Source organism: Quercus lobata, chromosome 4 (assembly GCF_001633185.2).
Source record: "Quercus lobata isolate SW786 chromosome 4, ValleyOak3.0 Primary Assembly, whole genome shotgun sequence".
Taxonomy (NCBI): domain Eukaryota; kingdom Viridiplantae; phylum Streptophyta; class Magnoliopsida; order Fagales; family Fagaceae; genus Quercus; species Quercus lobata.
The window spans coordinates 27,186,504-27,209,911 of NC_044907.1; the positions used below are offsets into that span (position 1 = coordinate 27,186,504).

At 31.7% G+C, this 23,408-nt stretch overlaps 3 protein-coding genes across 3 annotated transcripts; all 3 read left to right on the plus strand.

The window, feature by feature from the left end:
• Positions 1-2,498: 2,498 nt before the first annotated feature.
• LOC115983387 (disease resistance protein RPP2A-like) lies at positions 2,499-3,533 on the plus strand. The gene is made up of 3 exons (XM_031106059.1): positions 2,499-2,928; positions 2,959-3,138; positions 3,245-3,533. Exons 1-3 carry the CDS (start codon positions 2,845-2,847, stop codon positions 3,524-3,526), a joined length of 546 nt encoding a protein of 181 aa, XP_030961919.1. The 5' UTR covers positions 2,499-2,844; the 3' UTR covers positions 3,527-3,533.
• A 91-nt stretch (positions 3,534-3,624) lies between these two features.
• On the plus strand, positions 3,625-5,450 carry LOC115984935 (disease resistance-like protein DSC1; the record flags this gene model as incomplete). Its single annotated transcript, XM_031107917.1, has 2 exons — positions 3,625-4,641; positions 4,712-5,450. Coding segments are annotated over 2 exons (1,095 nt in total), but the record flags the coding sequence as incomplete, so codon positions are not given.
• Positions 5,451-5,635: 185 nt separating this feature from the next.
• On the plus strand, positions 5,636-10,876 carry LOC115984936. Its single transcript, XM_031107918.1, has 3 exons — positions 5,636-6,184; positions 6,263-6,476; positions 10,814-10,876. Exons 1-3 carry the CDS (start codon positions 5,688-5,690, stop codon positions 10,874-10,876), a joined length of 774 nt encoding a protein of 257 aa, XP_030963778.1. The 5' UTR covers positions 5,636-5,687.
• The last annotated feature ends 12,532 nt before the right edge of the window (positions 10,877-23,408 follow it).

Genomic DNA, 23,408 nt, shown 5'->3' on the forward strand with positions numbered 1-23,408 from the left:
ATAACTCGCTTGGTATTAAGTGTTGCCCATTTTCTACCATGTGGATCCTGATCATGTGCAGAATCAGAGGGAGACTTTTGCTGTGGCCTTTGCTGAACTTGAAAACCGTATCCAGAAGAAGAAGGTGCAGAAATGGAGAAATGCTCTAAGTGACGTGGCCGGGCTCTCTGGAAAGACATTAACTGATAGGTATCACTTGTTGATCTTCTTATATTGAGCATTTTTTCTGCTTGTTCTTACTGCAATACTTAATTACTTTAAATGTAGCTGTTAAAAGGTTGCCGTTTTCATAATCAAAACAGCATGAAAGTTTACAGTACTGTGATATGATGTGTGAGTTCTGAGTAAAGAAAAGCGTTTTTTTTTTTTTTTTTTTTGTGGGGGCCATGAGAGTTGAGACACATATAAAAATTAAGGTTTTGGGTGCTACAACTATGAAGAATTGTATCTAGAGTGACTCAAGATCTCAGTTGAGTAAACTTGAAAATGATTTTTAACTTGTTTTTATAGGAGTGAATTTATTTGGAGTATACCCTTGGTTTCCCCTTAATAGAGAAGAGTATTTTAGGTAAATGTTTGTGTTATTGTTTATGATTGATCTATTTTCCTTTTTTGACTTGGTAATGTTGATTACAATATCTTTTGGCCAGGTAATGTTGGTTATAAATAATACTACACATTAAACACTCCAAAAGTATACGTTCAAAATACATAAGTGTATCCTTACTCCTTAGACGCAAAAGATCTAATATAAAGTCAAGATCCTCTCTAAAATATATAGCTTTAGAAGCAAAATCTAGGTCTAACATCCCCCATTAGCCCAAGCCCCAATAAAAGTAACTAATGCCTCAATTTTGTTTCTGTTTGGCTAGGTGCTTGAAGTATTTCAGTATCGATTAATAATGAAGTCTCGTATTTGAGAATATTGCTATATATATATATATATATATATGTGTGTGTGTCTTTGTATTTATTTATATATTTTATATATTAATAAACATATAATTTAAAATCTATATATTTTATAAGCTCAAATAGCCTAAGTACATTAACCCATATATTACCATAATAACATGTTTTATAATATTTTTAAAAATTGTTAATAACTTTTAATTATATTTTACTGTACTAGTGGAAACATCAATACTAGCTTAAACATCTGAAAAATCATTGTTTCAGGCCAGTACATCCCTATATTTGATGTGGTAAATTTCTAAGGAGTACCAAATAGTTTAACTTAGGTGCAGAGTAATTCATTGTAACTTAACTTGATTAATTCTTTCTCTTTTATCATTGTTTCAGGCCGGTACATCCCTATATTTGATGTGGTAAATTTCTAAGGAGTACCAATGCTAGTTTAACTTAGGTGCAGAGTAATTCATTGTAACTTAACTTGATTAATTCTTTCTCTTTTATCAATTATATTACCATGAATAACATGTTTTATAATATTTTTAAAAAATTTTAACAACTTTTAATTATATTTTACTGTACTAGTGGAAACATCAGTACTAGCTTAAACATCTGAAAAATCATTGTTTCAGGCCAGTACATCCCTATATTTGATGTGGTATATTTCTAAGGAGTACCAATACTAGTTTAACTTAGGTGCAGAGTAATTCATTGTAACTTAACTTGATTAATTCTTTCTCTTTTATCAATAAGAATCACTTTTATTTACTCTGTGAGTTCTTAGAGAGAAAGAGAACAAAAGTTAACAGCTATATCGTTTTCAAAAGCCTATTCAAAATTTCAATTAAATTTAAGTAGTTTTCTAAAAAGTAAAAAATGAAAATCCACATCCGACAGTATAGTCTCTACCGCTTCAAGTTTACATCAAAAGGCATGTTTTCTTTTTTAGAAACTAATAGCCCTAGGATTTTACCAAGCAAATTAAGCTCAACTATCTAGTTTAGTTCAATTTTAGAGCTCTTTTTCTGAGATGAAAATGCAGAACATCAAAGATAAATTGGTTTGTGTTGACACGAAGATTTTTGTTTTGTCTTTCTTATAGGCCTGAGGGAGAGTTTATCTGAGAAATTTTTGACTGGATATTTACTAAATTGAAAGATGAACATTCAATTGTTTATGAAGATGGTTTTGTTGGAATAGACTCTCGTGTTAAGAAAATGAATTCATATCTAGATATGAATTCAAATGATGTCTGCTTTATTGGGATATGTGGGAAGAGTGGAATGGGCAAGACAACTCTTGCACGTTTTGTTTTAACGAGATTCGTATTCAATTTGAAGCTTGCAGCTTTCTTGAAAATGTCAAAGAGGTTTCTGAAGCACATGGCTTAGAGACTTTACAAGAGCAACTCCTTTGTGATATAAGTAAAGGAGCATTAATGGAAAGGGATATGACTGGGGGAATCCAAGTGATCAGGAATATACTACGTGATAAAAAGGTGCTTATTGTTGTTGATGATGCGAGTGAAAAAAGACACTTAGAAGCATTAGCACGGAAGAGTTGGTTTGGTCCAAGAAGTAGAAAAAAGACACTTAGAAGCATTAGCACGGAAGAGTTGGTTTGGTCCAAGAAGTAGAATCATAATAACTACTGAAGATGAACATTTGTTGAAAAGCTGTGAAATTCAGACTGTATTTAAGGCTGGCAGACTAAATAATGATGAAGCTCAACAACTTTTTAGTCAAAAATCTCATTGTGAAAATGATTTTTTGGATTTGTGCAATGATTTTGTCAATTATGCTCAGGGCAATCCTTTGCTTCTTACAGTTCTGAGTTCCTATTTGTGTGAAAGAACAAAAGAGGAATGGGAAAGTTCTTGGGAAAAAATAAAAGAAAAAGAAAATATTCTAGAGAAACTTCAAATAGCATACAATGGATTGGAGGAGTTGGAAAAAAAAATTATTTTTGGATATTGCATGTTTCTTCAAAGGGGAGGACCAAAATCGAGTAGCTGATATACTAGAATCAGTTTGCTACTCGGATGATAATAAAAGAAAGCTCATTGACAAATCTCTAATTACTATTGTAGAGGAGAAATTCTGCATGCATCATTTAATACAACAAATGGGTTGGAAAATTGTTTATGAGGAATCAATAATGAATCTTGGTAGATGCAGTAGGTTGTGGCAGTGTACTGATGTCCTTTATGTATTGCAGAACAATATTGTAAGTGTATTATTATATAAACATAAATTTAGGGAAGTTTATAATTCTACCATTCATGCAAGTTTTTGCCATATCTAAACTAATTTCTATTGTTCTTGGTTACTAGGGAACAGAACGAATTGAAGGCATGATGCTCAATTTGACTCCAAATGAAGAAAATGAAGAACTGAATGTTGATCCATTCTCTAAGATGAATAAACTAAGATTGCTCAAAATATGTAAGCTGCACCTTCCTTGTCTCAGTAATCTTTCAAATGAGTTACGTTTATTGGAATGGCATGAATATCCTTTGAAATCATTGCCAAAGAGTTTCCAGCCGCCTGAACTTGTTGAGCTCATTATGCATCGCAGTGGTATTATGCAACTTCCAACGGAACTTAGTGTATGATTTTAACTTATACAGTTTTCTTATTATTATTATTAATTATTGTTATGTTCTGATTGCTTAATTTTCTATATTCACTTATTGTTTTATCTCAGCACTTACACAAGCTAAAGCTTGTCGACCTTAGTGACTCTCAAAAGTTATGCCAGACTCCTAACTTTAATGGGTTGCCAAATATTGAAAGGTTGATTTTTCAAGGCTGTACAGGATTGCATGCGTTACACCCATCTGTTGGAAGTCTTAAACGACTTATTCTATTAAATCTAAAAGACTGTAAGTGTCTTGAGGACCTTCCGCATGAGATCAACTTGAAATCTCTTAAAATTTTAATTCTATCTGGCTGTTCAAAACTCAAGAAGTTTCCAAAGATTGGGAGAAACATGACAAGCATGTTGGAGCTTTATTTGGACAGGATTGCCATAGAAGAACTACCATCATCAATCAAGCATCTAACTGGCTTGACTTTATTGAATCTTCAAGACTGCGAAAACCTTTCTAGCTTTCCAAGTGTTATTTGTAGTTTGATATCTCTTGAAATTCTCATTCTATCAGGATGTAAGGGTCAACCACAAAAAGCAAGGTATTTGAGTGGGCTCATTCCCATTTTATCCTCAATTGGTACCACCCTCACTCTTCCCTACACCTATCTCATTGATCGACAATCTCAACCAGAGCCCATCAACCTGTTGTTGCCTGAGTCATTCTCAGGATTAAGCTCTTTAGTATCTCTAGATCTCAGTGATTGTAATCTGTTGGACGGAGCTCTCCCTAATGATCTTAGCTACCTATCCTCACTAACATCTTTGAATTTGAGGAAAAATAATTTTACACGCTTACCTGATAGTATTTCTCAGCTTTTAAATCTCAAACTTCTTTTCTCGGATCATTGTAGCAAGCTTCAATCATTGCCATATCTTCCATTAAGTACACAATTTGTTTCAGCACAAGGATGTACTTCACTTGAAAATTATTCAAATCAAGTTGTTGTATGGACTTCGGATGCAGCAAGATTCACTTTTATTAATTGCCATGGCTTGGCTGATGATGAAGAAGGCAAAATTGCTGATGTTCCTTTGCTAAATACACCCGTCCAATCATTGTGGCAAAGATACATGGAGGTCTCTCTCTCTCTCACATGTGCGTGAACGCATTGAACATCTTTTTTACTTGTCTTTTAATATTTTACGGGACCAAATCCATCAACTTAAAGGCTTTTTCCTGGTTGTACCTCAAACTGAAATTTCAGAGTGGTTCAAGAATAAGTAGTGCGGGTCATCTGTGCAAATCGGGTCATCCGTGCAAATCTCATTACCTCCTAATCTATTCAATAACAGAAGTTGGAAAGGGATCGCTCTATGTGTCATTTTTGTAGTCCCTCCAAGTTTGAAAGATGTTTCTCCTGGTCAGGACTCAAAATACTTTCATGAATTTATTTGTCATTTCGACATGAATGGCGTTTCTTTAAATTTTCCCCAGGTCCTTAAGATTCCTAAAGAAACATTTGTTGGTTCATTTGGACTTTGGCTATACATATCACATGCCAGGATTACAGAACATTCTGACAAAGGGAGTTACTTCAGCTCTGTGATTAGACCCACAATTCAGTATATTCAGATTAAAATATGTGGTGCACGTATTATATACGAGCAAGATATGATAGAATTTGGACAAAACTCAAGGCAAGAAAATTTCAGGAGCTGTAATGACCTTGGTCAAGTTCATGAAATATTCATAGAAGATCATATGAGCAGTTCCCCAAAACTCTGATCCCAAGCTAAAACAAAAGCTCAATTCACTGCTTTCAACATTGTATCAGGTCTCTGCTTATATCTGAGGAAACTCCATTTTACCTAAAAACTTATGGGTTTAGGCCCAATTATGTTATGTTAATTCCTCAATTTATCTACTTTTTCTCTATTTGAGACTTTCATTCGCACATGTTTATCCAACAACATGTCAACTCAGTAGTTGTGAAAAAAGTTGTTAAAATTTTTGTCCCTAAACTTATCATTTTTGTAAATGTTTTTCTCTCACCATTCTATTGAACATTTATGCGCCATACATTTATGTATTTTACAGGTAGATTGGGCACAAAACCATTTGTATTCAGATTGCATGTCCACCATGCTGGCTCGCTTGTAAAAAACTTGGGCCCTCCATAGAAATGCCGTTGCCTCCAGATGTACATGATGATTCAAAATGGTTGGGGTTCGCTATATATGTTCTGTATGGTATTCAAATGCAACCAGCTGGTTTCAGTTTCAAGCTGGATTTAACAATTTTTCTTCGCTCTAGTGATGAAGTTTCTTTGGCACCTTACACGGTCTTTCCCCTCTCTAGAGACGTTTCTGATGAGTCACCACAAGATTCACAACGACTTGTGGTATTTTACATACCACGCCGGGTTTTTCGGTTGAATCAATGTAATCACATTGGGGCTTCATTTAAAAGTAGTGACACAGCTGTGCAATTGGAATCGTGTGGAATCCGTCTTGTAAATGAGCAAAATGTCGCAGAGTTTGTTCCAGCACTTGTTGAGTACATGTTAGGGAGTCCAGATTCCAATCACCAATCTTTGTCCGAACATCTTTCACATCAACTTGGAATGTTGCAAGACTGCAACCATGAAAAAGATTATCGTTGCCCTTTCTTACCAGAAAGGTTAAAATTAACTGGACAAGTATTTTGTTACCACACTTAAATGCAATAGATATGAAATTTGTTTTTTGATACTTGCAGGAGGCCTAACCCCATGCGAATGCTTCTACGAAATAATAAAACTATACAAGAGGAGTCCACTTCACGGGAAACATTTTCAAATCAAGTAATTGCCACAGGCACTTCGAAAAATTCAAGGCCAGGCTCTATTAATTTAGGCTTATCATTTGGAAATGGGCAATGTGGAAGTAAGATGTCAGGCAGCCTTGAATGTTGGTTTAAACCATATTTGCAGGTCTCTCTCTTTCTACATCTATATTTATATCTATATAATATTTAAAATCTTTTGCAAGCATCTCGAGACCACCTCAAAGAATTTCTCTTTATAATAACCTTACACCTAGGGGTCAAACACAAAGAGATTTAAATACCCTTGTTTCAATATAATAATAAAAAAAAAAATTTAAGTTGAAGTATAGCATTTATTGTTGTTACTCTTATGTTAAGCCACATCAGCGGTCATATCATCATTTTCTTTCCATCATTTAAATAAAAGAAATATAAAGATTAATTTATGTAATAATGTATTATGCCTTTATACATTCTAAAAACTAATTATAATTTACCAATCATGATAGGATCATCATTTTTTACTACCATGAGTTTGCAGTTTGCACATTCTTAAAACCCAAATGTAACTTATAATAGAAAAATACATGTAATAGAATTGTGCCATATCATCTACTTATTTTCAACCTCTTCTTTCTCTTTTAAAACTTTTCTTCTCCCTATTCTTCACTCTTCTTCTCCTTATTAGTCCATACCTACTATTACACTTCCTCCAATCCTTCCATTCCTTCTTTGCCTCTTTATCACCCCCACTATGCTATACTTTACCATCATATTTCTTTGATCATTTCCTCCTCCTAATATTTTGCTCTTCTTTTCCCTATCTTATTTTGTATAAATTTGGTATCATTTCTCTCATTCATTCCATATTTTTCTCACAAAAAAGTGAGCACTCTCTCTATTTTTTTAAATTGTCTTTTGGTGGATTTTTTTTTCTTTCTTATAACTCTAATTTAGGTTGTTGGTTTTTTATTTTATTTTTGAAGATTTGATAATGTCTCTATGGTTTTAGCAATATGTTCAATGCATTGAAAGTGATCTTTGTGTTTGGAGTACTCAAACCTCTCAAGGATGTCCAATTAGAGAGGGTTAAAAGAGTAGGATTCATTCTCTCAAGGTTTTCTTGGTGTTTTAGTGGTCATCTTCCTTCTCGTGAAATTAGGGTTGAAATAGGGTTTTATACAAGTAAGAACAAGAGGGAATGGTAAGACTTCATATAAATTGTCAACTATATCCCTCTTTTGTTCAATTTAAAGAAAAAAATATAAATTGACATTATAAAAGAAACATTGATACTTTTAATTTTTTTAATAAAGGGGGAACCCTCCCCGTTTCTTCTAAATTTCCCAAATTTGGGGATTTAGAAATGAGGGGTATGGCTAGGTATCTTTCCCTTCCAAATCCTCTCAAATTTATTCTCTCTTTAAAAATTTAAAAAATAAAATCAAACAATGTTTTATTTTTATTCTTTACTTTTGTTTTGAGAAATCTAAAATCAATCAAGGTTAATTAAATACCTCCATCCTCTTCACTCGAGTCCAATCTCCTTACCCCTTAGACATACCCAATGTAAATGCTTTTGACCAAATATGACTAAACATGGTACAAGGAATATTGGTTTAGTAGTAGTAGATACAAAGTTGAAGGGTTGTAAGACTTGATGATCAAAAGATACTAAAGAGTAAGAACTTTTGATATAATTGAATCAATAATTTATAAAGATTGAAAGATTGAAGAAGATAAATCATAGGATAAGAGTAGGGTAAATGAAGTGGAGAAGTGCATTAAGAGTATTGTGTGATTCCAAAATATCTATTAAATTAAAATGAAAATTTTATAAGACATCTATAGGACATCGTATATTCAATGACACTAGATGTTGGATTGCTAAGAGGCAACACATTCATGAAATGAATGTAATCAAAATTAAAAATATTAAGATGGATAAATGTAAATATAAGAAAAGATATAGGATTTCAAATGAGGAGAGTCGATTAAAGATAAGGGTGGTCCCCTATTGATAAATAGATGAGGGACAATTGCTTGAAATGGTTTGATTATGTGCAAGGGAAGTAATTAATGCAGTGAAAAACAACTTATGTCAAATGAACAAAAATAAGGTAGAGAAAGACCTAAAATAAAGAAGTGGTGAAAAAAAAAAAAAACATATCAATTAAAGAGGTAATAGAGGTATGAATTCGGATGGAATATGATATTAGAAAATAATTCATGTGATTGATCCAACTAGCTTGTAGAGGATCAATATGGCCCAATTCTATCATTTAGCCAAATAAATCTTTTTTTGATAAATACTTTAATATTTCAAACAAATGGTGTTTGCTTCATAATGATTTCTTTTTATCCTATCAATTTATTAGTGACTAATCTCACTAGGTGAGAATTCAGCCTTAAATCTCATATCCAGTGTCCCTAATAGTTATATAATAAAAAAACTTTACTAGTTGAGCTAACTGAAACTCATATTTAGCCAAATATATATATATTTTTTGATAGATACAATAATATTTTAAATATATGGCATTTTTTCTATGATGATTGCTCTTTACCATCTAGTTAAAGCACCAATTGGTTTTTGTTATAGGTAGGGGTTGAACCCCAATTTCTTACTCAAAGATAAGAGACTTTAGGAGTTGAGCTAATTAGAACTTGCATTCAACCACATATTTTTTTAATAGATAGAGATAGGATTCATACCTATTTTGCCTGTTCCATGATGATTGAATTACCTTGAACCCTGTATTGAATTAACTAAAACCCAACATTTGACAATAAGAGACTTTACCAATTGAATTAATTAGAACTCCCATACTTAGCCAAATAATTAAACATACAAATCAACATAAAAATAGTCTATAGTGTACTCGGAAACAACAAATTTTTTGAGACCTTAAGAAATCAAGAGTTTGGAACTTGGCAAGGTGAAATCAATTTTTTTTTCTTCAATTTTTTTAGAATCTGTTTTATGGTTGTTTGTTTCGACATTAATGTTTTCTAGAAAATGAGTAATTTTCTAAAAATTATTTTATATAAAACTATTTCATTGTTTTTTTATGTTTGGTAGCCAATGGCAGAGCCACATGTATGGTTGGAAGCCATGGCCCCTCCAAAAATTTTAATTATTTAGTTTTTAAATATAGGTAAATTTTATAAATCTCTGAAGGTTATATGAAAAAAAAAAAGGAGTTGGCTGCCCCCAAAAAGAAAGCATTGATCAACTAATCTAGTAATCATTTCCCCCTAAAAAAGTGTGAGCTTAGAGCTTATATACAATTGCAATATAATGAAATAATTAGGTAGTAAATTGTGAGTAAATAGTGAAACCCCTGATTTTTAGCTCAATTTCAAGTCCTATTAATGCTTGCAAATCTTTCAACAATGATAATATATGCGATTTGGTTGAAATTTTCTATTCTCATGCAAAAAAAGGGGAAAAGAAAATCATATGAGACTCCAATTGTAATATTATAATTTTGAAAGGAAATTATGGATGAAGTTTTGGAAAAAATTTATATATTAAAAAGGAAATTATGAATAATTTTGCTATAAAAATAATAATTGATGAAGTTTATTATGTGATGTATTATTGTTGAGCATGATTTTGATGGAAGATACTATATTCGTTTTTTGTTTTTGTCCTATATATTTGTATATTGTATAGCCAATTATACAACTTTTCTTTATTCATTAGAGTTTAAGAAGATTTTAAGGTTTTTTTTTTTTAATAAATTCTTGTGTCTTGGTGTGTATCTATACATATTAAAGTTGAATATATATATATATATACACATATATAACTCACATTAATATAAGAAAATTAACATTTAGATTTTCATACACACATATATTATGTTGATTTTTTTAGGTAGTATATATATATGATTTGAGTTTATCTTGACACAATAGTTCGGACCCCCAACTTAAAATTCTTGAATTATTGGTAGCAACCTTAATAAGTTAGAAAATGATCTCCTAACTTCTTTTATTTAGATTGTCATGAGATTAAGTTTTCCTCAAAAGAAAAAAAAAAAATTAGTCCAAAACATCTTTTAAAAAAAAGCCATACTTTTTAGTTGACCAAATATAATTTTCCTTTAACTATCATTACACAAGATTTTTCACCGAAACAATTATTTCAACTTATATGGTGTCTACTCTATAATGATTGCTCTTATCATTAGGTTAAGACAACAATCAATTTTTGCTTTAGGTGGGTTTTGAACCCCTAATCTCTAACTGGAACCCACATATATATACTTCTCTTCAACTACAATAAGTTCTTTTAGTCACTTCAGCAATGACTATTACGAAGTCTACTAATTCCTTTCAACTATTAATGAAATATGTCAATAACTATATTATTAGTCAAAAAATAAATTTAGATATTTATTTATTGTACGACAAGCAACTGTTTTGAGCATCATTTATGCTTACTATCACACAATACTTGTCAAGCTTGATTAACATTTCCGATATGTTTTCCAGAACCACCAAAAGTGCAGTAGTGCTTTCAATCGCTGTTCTTCTCAAAGTGAAATCCCAAAGTGATTCACCAAACAGATTACTAGGTAGTCAATGAAAATCTTCCTACCTTCAAATTTGTATAACAAACCTGACTGGATAGGATTAGCAATTTGTGCTATTTTCTCATCTCACAAGAATCCGACAGCCGCATCAGGATTTTCTCATATGGTCATTTGTCAGTTGAAGACCAACTTGGGTTGCATGAATCCATTACTTTATTATGGCATCAGGGAAGTGCACGTATTAACTTCGTTACATCAACAGGAATTCCTTTGGGAATCAATCATATCACATTGGTTACTCTCACCTGAATGGAGTGAATGCACTTGGGTTGAATTCTCATTTGTAAGCGATAGTTCGGATGTGTCGGTGCTGAAGTGTGCAGTCGATCTTGTATACGGAGATAATTTGGAAAACTTTACACTTACAATGGCACCATGCATAACCTCGTACAATGATCCTTTCACCTTGAATGAAAGATTGCCCTTTTATCATCGTGGTAAATCCAATGACAGTGATGGCTTGTATGAGGACCAGACTAATGGAACTTCTGGCCAGTATTCTTATCGAGGTCAACACCCTCGTTATCAATTGTGTCAAACTGCCGTGTCGGTAAGATTTCTATACTGTTTGAACAAATAACATTTAACCTTTTTTTTTTTTAGAAACAAATAACTTAAATTATTCCATTGAGATTGGGTTGCCACTTCAAAGCATTACTTGATGATCTATATTAAATTTTTATATGACCAAGTACCATATATTCCTTGAGCTATGAAAAACAAAAATGGCAAGAATTGCTGTAACATCTTTATATATTACAAGTTTTCTCACACAAATTTTATAGATTGATGTATCAAATTTTAAAGAACAAATGTTAAAGTTATTATAAATTTTACTACAAATAAGTTATAAATTAAAAATTACAGTGACACAATGTGCATGATCAATGCCACCTTAATAATGTAGATAATAAATTTTGAATTTCTTATTTATGATTATTGTCACGTTAGTTTGAAGACTCTAGCGTTACTCCTTTTTAAATATAACACAACAAAATAATTTTAAAAAATGTTTACTAAAATTATTGATATAACACCAATAACATTTATCATCACCATAGTTTTTAAAGATTTTGTTATACAATAGTAATGCCTTTTTGGAATAAACAAATTTTACCATTTAAACTTTACATGCGGATGTGTTAACTTTTAAATACAATACCAAAAAAATAGTTAAAAAATTTATTAATATCTTTAATTTGCTATCTGCATTTGTATGAATTAGTTTGTACGAAACATTCCACCAAACAAAGCATTATAAAATATTATTTTCAACACTAAAGAAATTTGATCAGCTCTCTCTCTCTCTAATAGCACGCTGTATTTCTATTTTGTAGGACTTTTTTCCGTCCGCACCGTATAATTGTTGTTTTCCTCCAAGTAAAATTCAAGACTGGTTCAGTAATCAGAATCATGGATGCTCAGCGACGATGGACCTGCCCTCAAATTTGTATCACAATAGTAATTGGAAGGGGCTCGTTCTATATGCTTCTTTCTCAATTCAAGGGGATTCAAACTTCATCCTTGGCAATTTGAATTCTGGAAAATCTCACTCTCTATATTGTCAATGCCAAATGAGTATGGTTAATGTCGATGATCAGACAATTGCTTTCTCCACCAGTAAAGAAGAAATCATGTGGCTACTTGAGCTAGGTGAATTCATTTGGATATCCTACGTACCAGGGGAACCATTTAAGAACATGTCGCAACACTGCAGCCACATTGAGGCTTCATTTGTGAGTGATTGGCCAGGCGTGATAGTGCAGAAATGTGCGTTACAACTTTTGTTCCAGCACGATCAAGTACAGTTTGAGGAAGAACTAAAACACTGCAACAACTTGATTTTAGAGAATCGGGAGCTTGTTCGTAAACAACAAGAGGATCAATAGAAAAGAAATGAACAATACCATGCTGATGAAGGACTTCAAAGAAAAATCTTTTCTAATATTGACTTTGAAGTTAAATTATTACCAAGAGTTATTGATCAATCGGAGACTGATGAAACTGAGACTGAAGTTGACCAAAGTGACCTGCTGGTAAGTCATCAACTATGATTATTTCCTTTGCCACAAAGATAATATATATATATATATATATATTTATATATTTTATATATATATATATATATATATATATCATCCCCCTTCTCTCTCACTCTTACTCATTAGACACAATACATTTCACCTGATTGTTAAAGATATATGAAATTTGATGCTAACACATGCTTCTGATTTTTATTTTTTATTAAATGATCAGCACATTAAGATATTTCACCCAAACAAATATTGAAAGGACCGATTTTTACCCTAAATTAATTGTTTAGCAGTTTAGTATATTAATTACCAATTAATTCAGATATCTGATCACTATTGCTAGATTATAAACCACAAAATAGCAAGCACTAGCATTCAAACTGTTCCATCATCTTCTACCTCGAGTTCTCAACCCTATCCAGAATAAGAAGTTTCCTCAATTTTAGAGGTGAAGATACTTGAATAATTTTACTATCTATATTATACCTTGAAAGATTACAAGATATATTATCACCTTTAAGGACAATGAAGAAGTTTAGATGGGAGAGCCCATTTCAAAGGAACTCTTGGATGCCATTGAGAAATTGAGGATGGGAGGATGGCGATCACCATTTTCTTTGAAAATTATCCATCTTCCATGTGCTTGGGAGAACTTGCATTGAATGCATCGAGGTAGCAATTAGTGTTGTCCATTTTCTACCACGTGGAACCTAGTGATGTGTGACATCAGGGGAAAACTTTGAAGAGGTCTTTGCTAAACATCAAGGGGCCGTTTGCTATAAGAGTTTAAACACATGTTTTCAGTTTTTAAACAATATTACATGCATTTTCATACACTTTTTTACCCACACATATTTCCAAAAGATACAAACAACATTACTAGAATAATGTTACCAAATGGCCCCTAAGTGTTGGGTTGGTTGGGATCTGGTTTTGGTGTTTGATTGAATTTGTAACTCGACTTGACTTAGAAATGTTATGATTTTAAATGAGAGATTTTGTGAGACTTAATCCATGGAGCAAAGGCTTGACCCATTTTTGGCCAATTTTGGATCCATTGTTTGGGATATACATATGGTTGCTTCAAAATTAGGGTTTGATGTTTGAAAACTGTATTGTTACCTTCGTATTTTTCTCGTGATAATAGTTGCAACTTCATAGACGTAGATATATTGGTGAACCATGTAAATCTTTGTGTCGTATGATTGTTTCTTTGCACAATTTTTATCTCTATATTCACATATCACTGATTCTACGCATTAGTTTAAATTCCTAACATTATAAACGTTTGCAAGAGAACCAAGAGAAGGTGGACAAGTGGAGAGTTACTCCAAAAGAAGTGACAAAAATCTATGGAGAGCATTTAGAGAAAAGGTAACCCTTTTGATCTTTTAATGAGAATCTTTTTTTTTTTTTTTTTGCTTGTTTTGGCCGCAATACTTAATTTTTCTTTTCAGTTTTGATTGTACGTATTAACAATTAAAATATATATTGTTTGTACACATCATTGTCATTATGTGTTAAATTATTTTATGCATAATAAATATGTGCAATCGAGGAGAGAGAGAGAGAGAGACAGAGGAATAATGTTTGTGACAAGAGTGGAGCCACCTAGGGCTGAGCATAGACCTTGCCAACCCAACCTGACCCAAAGGGTCTTGGGCAGGTTGGATGAATGCTTGGGTTGGGTTCGGATATGATATTCAAGTCTGCCTCAGGTTCGTGTCGGTCTTGGGTCCAACCCAACCTGACTGATCTTAAATTTTTTTAAAAAAAAAGAAAAAAAAAAATCTCTTCTGTAACTTTCAATGCCAAAATGTTGTTTTTTTATATATTGCTTTTTAAAATAAAAAAATAGTAATGGTCTTTTCTTACAATATTTCCAAATATAATTTTAGCATAATTTGGTTTATTGTAGCATAATTTCCTAAATGATACTAATAGTGAAAATATTTTCCATCCAAATGAAGGTTAGAATGATGATAAAATAATTGTACTTTACAAAAAATGAATAACTCTAGCAATAATATTTTCCATAGTGAAAGTCAAATTGTTGATTAAAAAAGTTTTTATTTCGGTCCTAATTATATTAAGGATCTTATTTATTATTGGAAAGTATATCTCCAAAATAAGATATAGTGCTGATGTAAACAAAAATGGTAAAATATATTTTCTCATTCAATGAGAATTGGGTCAAGATGTACACAAGGAAAACAAATTGTAAAAGTTTGTTGCCTAATCAAGAAATCACAACCATTAAGCCTATATGACAATAAATAAATTATTGAATTTAATTTTTCACATTAATGTCAATCACTAAATTAGTAAAATAATTTCAAAAAAAATTGCCTAAACGCAGACATGCATTAACTTGATAAAGAAAAAGAAATTAATATTTATTATCATAAAAAGTTGAGATCCTTCCAATATCGAAGTTTGCAAATAATAATAAAACCATAACAAATTTTAAATGACAAGTCTGAGTAATAGAGTAAGTAATTTTTTCCCCATTAATAGCTCATCTAAGTAGTGACTATTTCAATGTTTCTTTAGGCCTTTCACGGATTCACCTTCACACAATTGGAAAAAAAAAATTAAAAAATTAAAAAAAAAGACCTGACCCAATACCTGATCACCTGACCCGACCATAAACCTGTAATTTTCAAGTTGGGTTGGGTTTCTCCCTGATAAACCTGATTACTATTGGGTCAGGTTTCAGGTGGCAGTGAAACTAACCCGACCTAACCCGATCTCAGTCCTAGAGTCATCAATGGGGTTCACCCCACCCAAATTATTTTTCTTAAGAAAATTATTAAAACTATTATATTATTGTCTTTTTATTTATTTATTTATACATAGTTTCAACTTATGGTGTTTGCTTCTAATGAGCATTCTTTATCATCAGACTAAGATATCAATAAGTTTTTTGGTGTAGGTGGAGATCGAACCTTAGGTCTCTTTAAAGTTTTATGAGCTTCTTTCAAAAGAAGAAATTTGTTGAACTTTTTAATTTTTTTTTTTAAATTCTAGAGGTTCCATACTTTAAGAATGCAAATGTGATATCATAAATAAGAATAAGAATATAAGTATATCATATATACAATATAGATGTATAATTTTCTTTCATTTTTTAAAGTAAAAAAGTTAAAGATTTTTAAAAAATCTTAGTTTTGTATGACAATTTTCTATTGAGCTTTATACAATTTCTTTTTTTCTGGAAAAAAAATGATATCTAATTAAAATTCAAAATGCTAAAATTTAATTTTTAACATAAATTATGTTATCGTTGCTGACATTGAAGATGAGGATGGTGGTGGTGGTAGTGGAGTGAGAGGGTAGGGATGATGAAGGTGAAGGGGAAGGTTTTTTTTTTATTTTTTATTTTTTTTTAATTTTAAAACTGGGTTGATGGCAATGATCTTAGTCAATAAACTATCATATGGCATAATACTGTTAGATGGGAAGACCAATAGGTATTTTTGATGAGGTCTTCCGAGAGGATTGAACTATACTAAGGTAGTTAAGCTATAAAAGTCAATAGTAGAATTAGAATAATTTTAACTTAGATAATGTTATCAATTATGACAACTCTGTGTTGTTATATGTATTGGTTATACGCTTTTAATGGTTTTTTTTTTACTGCAATAAATTATGAAAGTATTGTTTCTATCATATTTTATTGGTTTTTGAGAAAGTATAATTATTATCACATGCACCTTCCTTTCTTACCGAACTTTGGCAATTGCATTTACCGTTCCCACCCCATTAACCCATCACTATGGTCGCGATGTCTTATGCCAATAATACATCACTAAGTACGCTTCCTTTCAGCACCAGAAATTGGTCATCACTTTTATGTTCACATCTTTCATGATTTTTCTATGTATCACACACTTCATCAATATAAGAATACCATTATATATATATATATATATATATGTATTAACAATTGAAAATTAAACAGATAAAATAATCAACAATCATATTGTACGTACTAAACAAAAATTTCTTCCATCAAACTTCTTTTGTTTAAAATTAATAAATCTACCTTATTGCCACATCTACTCTTATGTCCAATCCTAATTACTTCTTTCAAACCATTCCACCACATCAGTGAACTTCATGCGAAACTCCTTTAGTGCTCTTATGTCCAATCCGCTTGCTTTTGAGTTTGGACATCTCCGTCCCGTTGTGGTAGTAACATAGTGCACGAGTAACACATTTAGACTCTTCATTGCATATCTTGCAGAGGGCGTTAGACAAATTATGTGGTTTAAGGCCTCAAATAAAGGAAAGCGTCCTTTAGCCTAAAAAGCTAATCAGTCTTTTAGCAGGTTGCTTGTAATTAACGGGTGACAGCTATTAATCATTTGAAGAAGCAAATCGGAAAAAGAAACAGTAATTAAGGTATTCAATAATGGAAAACATAAAATGAGACTTTGCCACGTGTCAAAAAAAAAGAACATGCATTTTAGTTTACTTAAAAAAAATACCTGTGAAAAAAAGAAAAAGAAAAAAATTGGAGTATTTAAAGGAGCTTATAGTGTTTATATTATAAGTCTTGTTAATGTTAATGAACTATTTTCGGAAAGTTTTGATACCACCACTTTAATGTAAAATATAAAAAGCTGTCAAACAAGTCAATTAATTTTTTCTTTTCTTAGAAAAAGTTTCTAAAAACGATTAATTAACAAATACGCTTAAGGCATCTGTTAACACTTAACATTTCTCATTTTATTATTATTATTATTTTTTATTGAGAAACAAACACACACACATGGGAGAGGGAAATGAGTAGTATAAATTGCTTAAAAGAGTGTTGTGTGCAGTATAACTTGCCCAACTTTCCCTTAAAGGTTACCATGACTTTTGAATGGAGTTGTGGTGCGTGTTTGTGTTAAAACCCCTTCCCTCTCTCTTGTGTGTGTGTGTCTGTGTTTGTTTCTCAAAAAAAAAGAATGGGTAATTGTTCCACATTGCTTAAGAGTATGTTGTGTGTAGTATAACTTGGTCCACCCTTCCTTAAAAGTTATCATGACTTTTGAGTGGAGTTCTGATGTGTTTTTGTATTAGAACATTTCTCATATTATAATTATGAAATTTATAGTGCGCATTTAAAACTTGAAAAAAATTACTTATTGTTGACACATGGCAAAAATATTGACATGTACTAATAATTCTATGCCATGTGACATTATTTTCCCATAATCTATATCTATATATAACTAAAAGCTGAAGGGTGACATTTATTACTGCTGAGCTCCTGTTGCGCAACTTTATCGCCACATCATTTGCCACATAATTATTATTTATTATTTATTCCTTTATTTTTTTTAAAAAAAATTATATATAAATAGATTATTGACTTTATATATTCATCTTTGTCAGTTTTAACATCTATATATATTTATTTTTTATTTCCAATTTTCCTATAATTTTTTTTACATTCACATATTTTTTAAATATATACACTTTCTTCAACCTTTTTCTTCTCTTACCTTTTCATCTCCCCACTACCCTTTACTTTAATATTGTTATTCATCTTTCCCTTCATCTTCATTTATTTGTTTCTTCTTATCCATTCCCTCTTACTATAAATTTGTCACTCTTTTCCATTCGTTGCATAGTTTTCTTTCATAAAAAGGCTTTCTCTCTCTCTCAATGTTTTGGTGGATTTTTATTTTTTTATTGCATCTTCGCTTTAGGCTGATAAAATTTTGTGTTTTTAAGAACTCTAATTTAGGTTGATACGATTTAGTTTTGTGTTTTAAGTTATTATTATTATTGTTGTAGGGACTCAAATTCGTAACGACCCCAAGTTTATATTGGGCTCATACGTAAGGGGTCCAAACAATATAATTTGTAGAGCATGGGTTTGAAAGGCTAGGTTTTGGTCACTGAACGGTGGTTTGGGTAATTCCGGTCAGTGAATCTCGTCCAAGGAGTCTGTGGAGCTTCGTGCTTGTGTTATCCTCCTTTTTTCTAGGACTCCATGGTGAGGGAGACTGGTTGTCCCCCCCCCCCCTTATACTGTCTCTCTTAACCTTTTATATGGGCATTTACCCTCTCGCCTGCGTCCACGTGTAAGCTTAATTTTCTAGAGTTTAAGACTTGTCCTATCAACCCATACCTAGAGTGATTGGGGGGTGGTTGCAAAAGCTGAAGAGTATGGTCCTATCAGGTGCAGAATGCTTTACTACTGTACTGGCAGCCTTTTACTTGGGCTGTTTTTGCACTGTACTCACTCTTCCTTTTAGGGGCATTATGGGATGCCGAGCACAAGTTCGTCCTTGGCCATTTCCTTAGGCCGTCCTGGACTTCCATGGTGCGTTCTCGGCATTATTTCTCCTCGGCATAGGCCTTGGGCCTTAACATGAAATGGGCCGGGGTCATAAATTCTCTGACCCCACAATTATTATTTTGCTCTTTTAATTGTTAAATTTTATCCGATTACATTATAAAAAAATTAAAGATAGTAGATAAAAATAAAATAGTCTTCCGTTACATAGCATAATTTGGATAATTTAGTATTTATTGTTATATCTTTTAATTTTTCTTATTTTTTTCTTCTCTTCTATTTTACTCAATATTGAAATTCAACCACATCCTCCTTATCATTAAATTATTTATATTCTCTCTCTTTTTAAAAAAAAAAATAAAAAAAATGTAATATTTTACTTAAATTCAAATAAAAGAAAATTGTGCTCGTCAAATTGTATTTATTTATTTTTAACATTTACACTTTCTCCAACCTTTTTCATTCTCTTTACCTATTCATCTCCCCAAACATTCTACCTTGATATCACTCTTCCTCTTTCCTTTTATCTTCCTTTATTTTGTTTCTTTTTATTATCATCTTCTTAGTATAAATTTGTCATTCACTCTTTCCTTCTTTATATAATTCTCTCACAAAAAAGTGGTTATTTCCCACTCTCTCTCTCTCTCAATTTTTTGGTGGATTTTTATTTTTATTTTTCTTGCATCTCTATTTTAGCTTGATAAAGTTTTGTATTCTTTAGAACTCTATTTTGGTTGATGGGATTTAGTTTTGTGTTTTAAGGCTTTTTTTTTTAAATTTATTTTTTTATAACTTTGATTGTTAAATATTATCATATTGCATTATAAATAATTAAAAATAGTATATAAGAATGTACTATTATTATATTACATAGAATTATTTGGATAAGTTAGTATTTATTGTTATGTATTTTATTTTTATTTTTTTTCTCATGTCAATTTATTTAACATTTAAATTCAACCACATCCCCAATATATATATATATCATTAAATTATTTATATTTCCACTCCTTTTTTATTTTTAAAAATTCAAAATATAATATTTTGCCTAAATTAAATAAATAAAATTGTCCACATTAAGTGGAGTAATGCAAGGGTAACACTCATTCTTACACCCAATGCATCAAAGGAAGAATGAAATACAAAACAAATCAAGTTAGAAACACTAAATTAAAAAAAAAAAAAAAATCCTAATAATGCATATTTAATGCCATAGAATCATCATCAAATTTTGGAAAATGATAGGTTGCCAATGGAGAGAGAGAGAGAGAGATGGTATAGAAAAAAACCAATACAAAGTAATAAAGAGTAGATAAAGAAAAAAAAAAAAAAAAACCAAACGTCAATTAGTAATCGTTGATTGGAAAACAAAGAGGTTGTAAGGAGAAGTGAAAAATAAAATAAAGATTACCGTGTGAAGAACATTAAAAACTTTATAGTGTAGTAACATAAGCCGTTAAATTCACTTAAAAAATTAAACCGTTAAACCTAAACCGTGCTAAAGCGTTCTTTAATAGGCTTATGCTCTTTGACCAAACTTGATCTAAGTTATTAAAATGTTCAAACAATTCCTAATGCTCTTCGGTGCTTGTCATCTTTAGAACATTTAAATCTAAGGGGAAATAATTTTGTTTACCTTCCTAAAAGTATTATTCAACTATCTAATCTGAGATCTCTTTATATGGGTGGTTGCAGTCATCTTTGAATGTTTCCTAAGCTTCCATTAAATATTGAGTATATTGATGGAATAAAGTGTACCTCACTGGAAACATTATCGTTAAGACTCGAAAAAGATTTATCGGCCGACATTTCGTCTTATCAATTGCGACAAATTGATCAAGAATCAAGGCTACGATGACCTACTTTCAACAATGCTAAGACATATCATTAATACCCAGGTCTCTCTCTCTCTCTCTCTCTCATGTGAAGTTCTAAGCATCATGAATTGTATGTTTCAGGGTCAACAAGATGGTACTGATTACTCTGTCAATATTCTTGGGAGTGAAATTCCGAATTGGTTTAGATACCAAAGCATAGGGGATTTAGTGAGACTGGAAGTGCCTTCATATTTATAAGGTAACAAATTGATGGGAATAGCTGTGTGCGCTGTTTTCGTATTCCACCAGCATCATCCACTTCACCAACTTCATATTGAAGATCATGGATATATGATAGGTACGCATATGCTTTGGTGTTCCATTGGTGGATCTAGAAGAGAGGGCCTTATTTTTTCCGAGGAATTTGGTAAGATTGAATCGTATCAGCTTTGGCTGCAATATTTTTCCTCTACATACTTTGGAACGAACATGAAAGAAATACTGAATGAAGTTGACGCTAACGAATTCAGCCAGATGGAAGTTAAATTTGAACCCGAAGGTCCAGGATTGGAGGTTACAAAATGCGGGGTCCATCTGGTATTCGAGCAAGACATTGAAGACCTAATTGAACAAGCTAAGTGTGGGCCTAGCAGCTGCTTCATCACTCCTTACAATGAGGATGGTTTTGAGGATTCAGAAAAAAGATACCAAAATTAAGCGAAGCCGTGATGACTTTGATGGGGAAGGGGCTGGACCTAGTGGAGAAGCTACCTCTAATGACGAACCACCACAACTAAATCTAATTGAAAATTGGTTTGGGAATTCTGATTGTGAGGAAGAGGAATCTCAATGAATGTTATAGCTTTTATGGAATCTGCATTGCCGATCTACTTTTTTTCTCTCTGATTTTTTGTGAGTCACCATCTTTTCTCCGCCTTACGTGAGATTGTTTGTATTTCTTTTTTCTTTTTGAAAATTCATTGCCAATTCTTTTAGTTTGGTAAATTGTTTTCTCATTTTTGCTAGATACGAAGAAGTATTTGGACTTTGTTGGAAAGGAGAATCTGTCACATTGCTAGCTGACGGAAAGGCATGTGGAACTGATTGTATGGTGGTCATTTTTGTTCAATAGTGTTGGATGGTATATTTGGAACTCTCTGTTATTGCTCTCCTTTCTCGCTCTCTCTCTCTCTACCATTTGGCTGCCAGATCATTCTATCTCAACATTTTCTGCACTTGCATGGTACCAATTTTGTTCCCCTTTTAGTGGCATGGAAAGTGCTTGCTGAAATGCTTCATAGCGATTTATTTTTCCAAACTTATTGTTGTGGCCTTGTGTTCTAATTATTAGGGGCTTTGGGTTTTTGTTAGTGTGGTGCTGAAATCTGATTTTCTTTTCTTCTTCTTCTTCTTTTTTTATTTTATTTTTTATTTTCTTATTTTTATTTGGATTTGATTAGTTAGGATTTGACATGGACAACGGTTATAATGATATGAGGTGCCTGCACCCAACATAACAAGTGGCCTCAGCCCCAGGTAGATGTTGTAGTTGGCTCAACAATCGATAAGCTGACTTTATAAACATTTCTTGTTGTGCTTAGGACGCATATGGCTAGCTCTGTATTTTGGTGGAACCGTGGAAGGCCTTTTATAAAGATAGAAATTAATTTCTAGCATGGCATAAGGACATCACGGCCTAGGTACTAGTTGATATTGCTCTGTTTCAATCTCTCTTTTTTTTTTTTTTTTTCCATTGCACTGTACTTGTATTTATAGAGACAGAGAGTTGATGTGCACTATTGTGTCAAGCAATTTTTGGGTTCATTTTTATGATAACTAGTCGCAAATCCATGCTATGCATGGGAAAGTTCAGAAATATCATTTTAATATATTATACATATTTGTTTTCTTTATTAAGTACTAATAAATAAAATGTGAATTAATTTCATATTAATCTTGATATAATATTATATATGTTATCTCTAGAGGATATATGAACAGATAAATAAATATTAATAGTAACCTGAGGTTAAATCATAGGTTCATATAACAAATTCAACGTTAAAATTGCAATAATATAACAATAGAAACTCACATACAAATAAATACAAAAATAATTTGTTTATGCTTGTATGCTTCCACTTATCATGGGTGGAATTTTTCATTTCAATATACAGTTGTATCTTTGTATTGTTGTGCATTATGCAAAGTGATTGTATATTGTATGATGTAGTCTCATTTTTCACCTCAGGCAAAGTTAAATCGTGGTCCCAAAAAGCAACAAAAAGTTGTTTTTATCACCATACTTTATGGGAATGCACATTTACCACCTTAATATATTTTCCA

Excerpts from the sequence above, each read along its gene's own strand:
- LOC115984936 (XM_031107918.1), top strand. The coding sequence starts at position 5,688 with ATGCCGTTGCCTCCAGATGTACATGATGATTCAAAATGGTTGGGGTTC. Across the intron at positions 6,185-6,262 it reads TGCCCTTTCTTACCAGAAAG|GAGGCCTAACCCCATGCGAA; the intron begins GTTAAAATTAAC and ends TGATACTTGCAG. Across the intron at positions 6,477-10,813 it reads GGTTTAAACCATATTTGCAG|AACCACCAAAAGTGCAGTAG; the intron begins GTCTCTCTCTTT and ends TATGTTTTCCAG.
- LOC115983387 (XM_031106059.1), top strand. The coding sequence starts at position 2,845 with ATGGATTGGAGGAGTTGGAAAAAAAAATTATTTTTGGATATTGCATGT. Across the intron at positions 2,929-2,958 it reads ACCAAAATCGAGTAGCTGAT|AATAAAAGAAAGCTCATTGA; the intron begins ATACTAGAATCA and ends TACTCGGATGAT. Across the intron at positions 3,139-3,244 it reads ATGTATTGCAGAACAATATT|GGAACAGAACGAATTGAAGG; the intron begins GTAAGTGTATTA and ends CTTGGTTACTAG.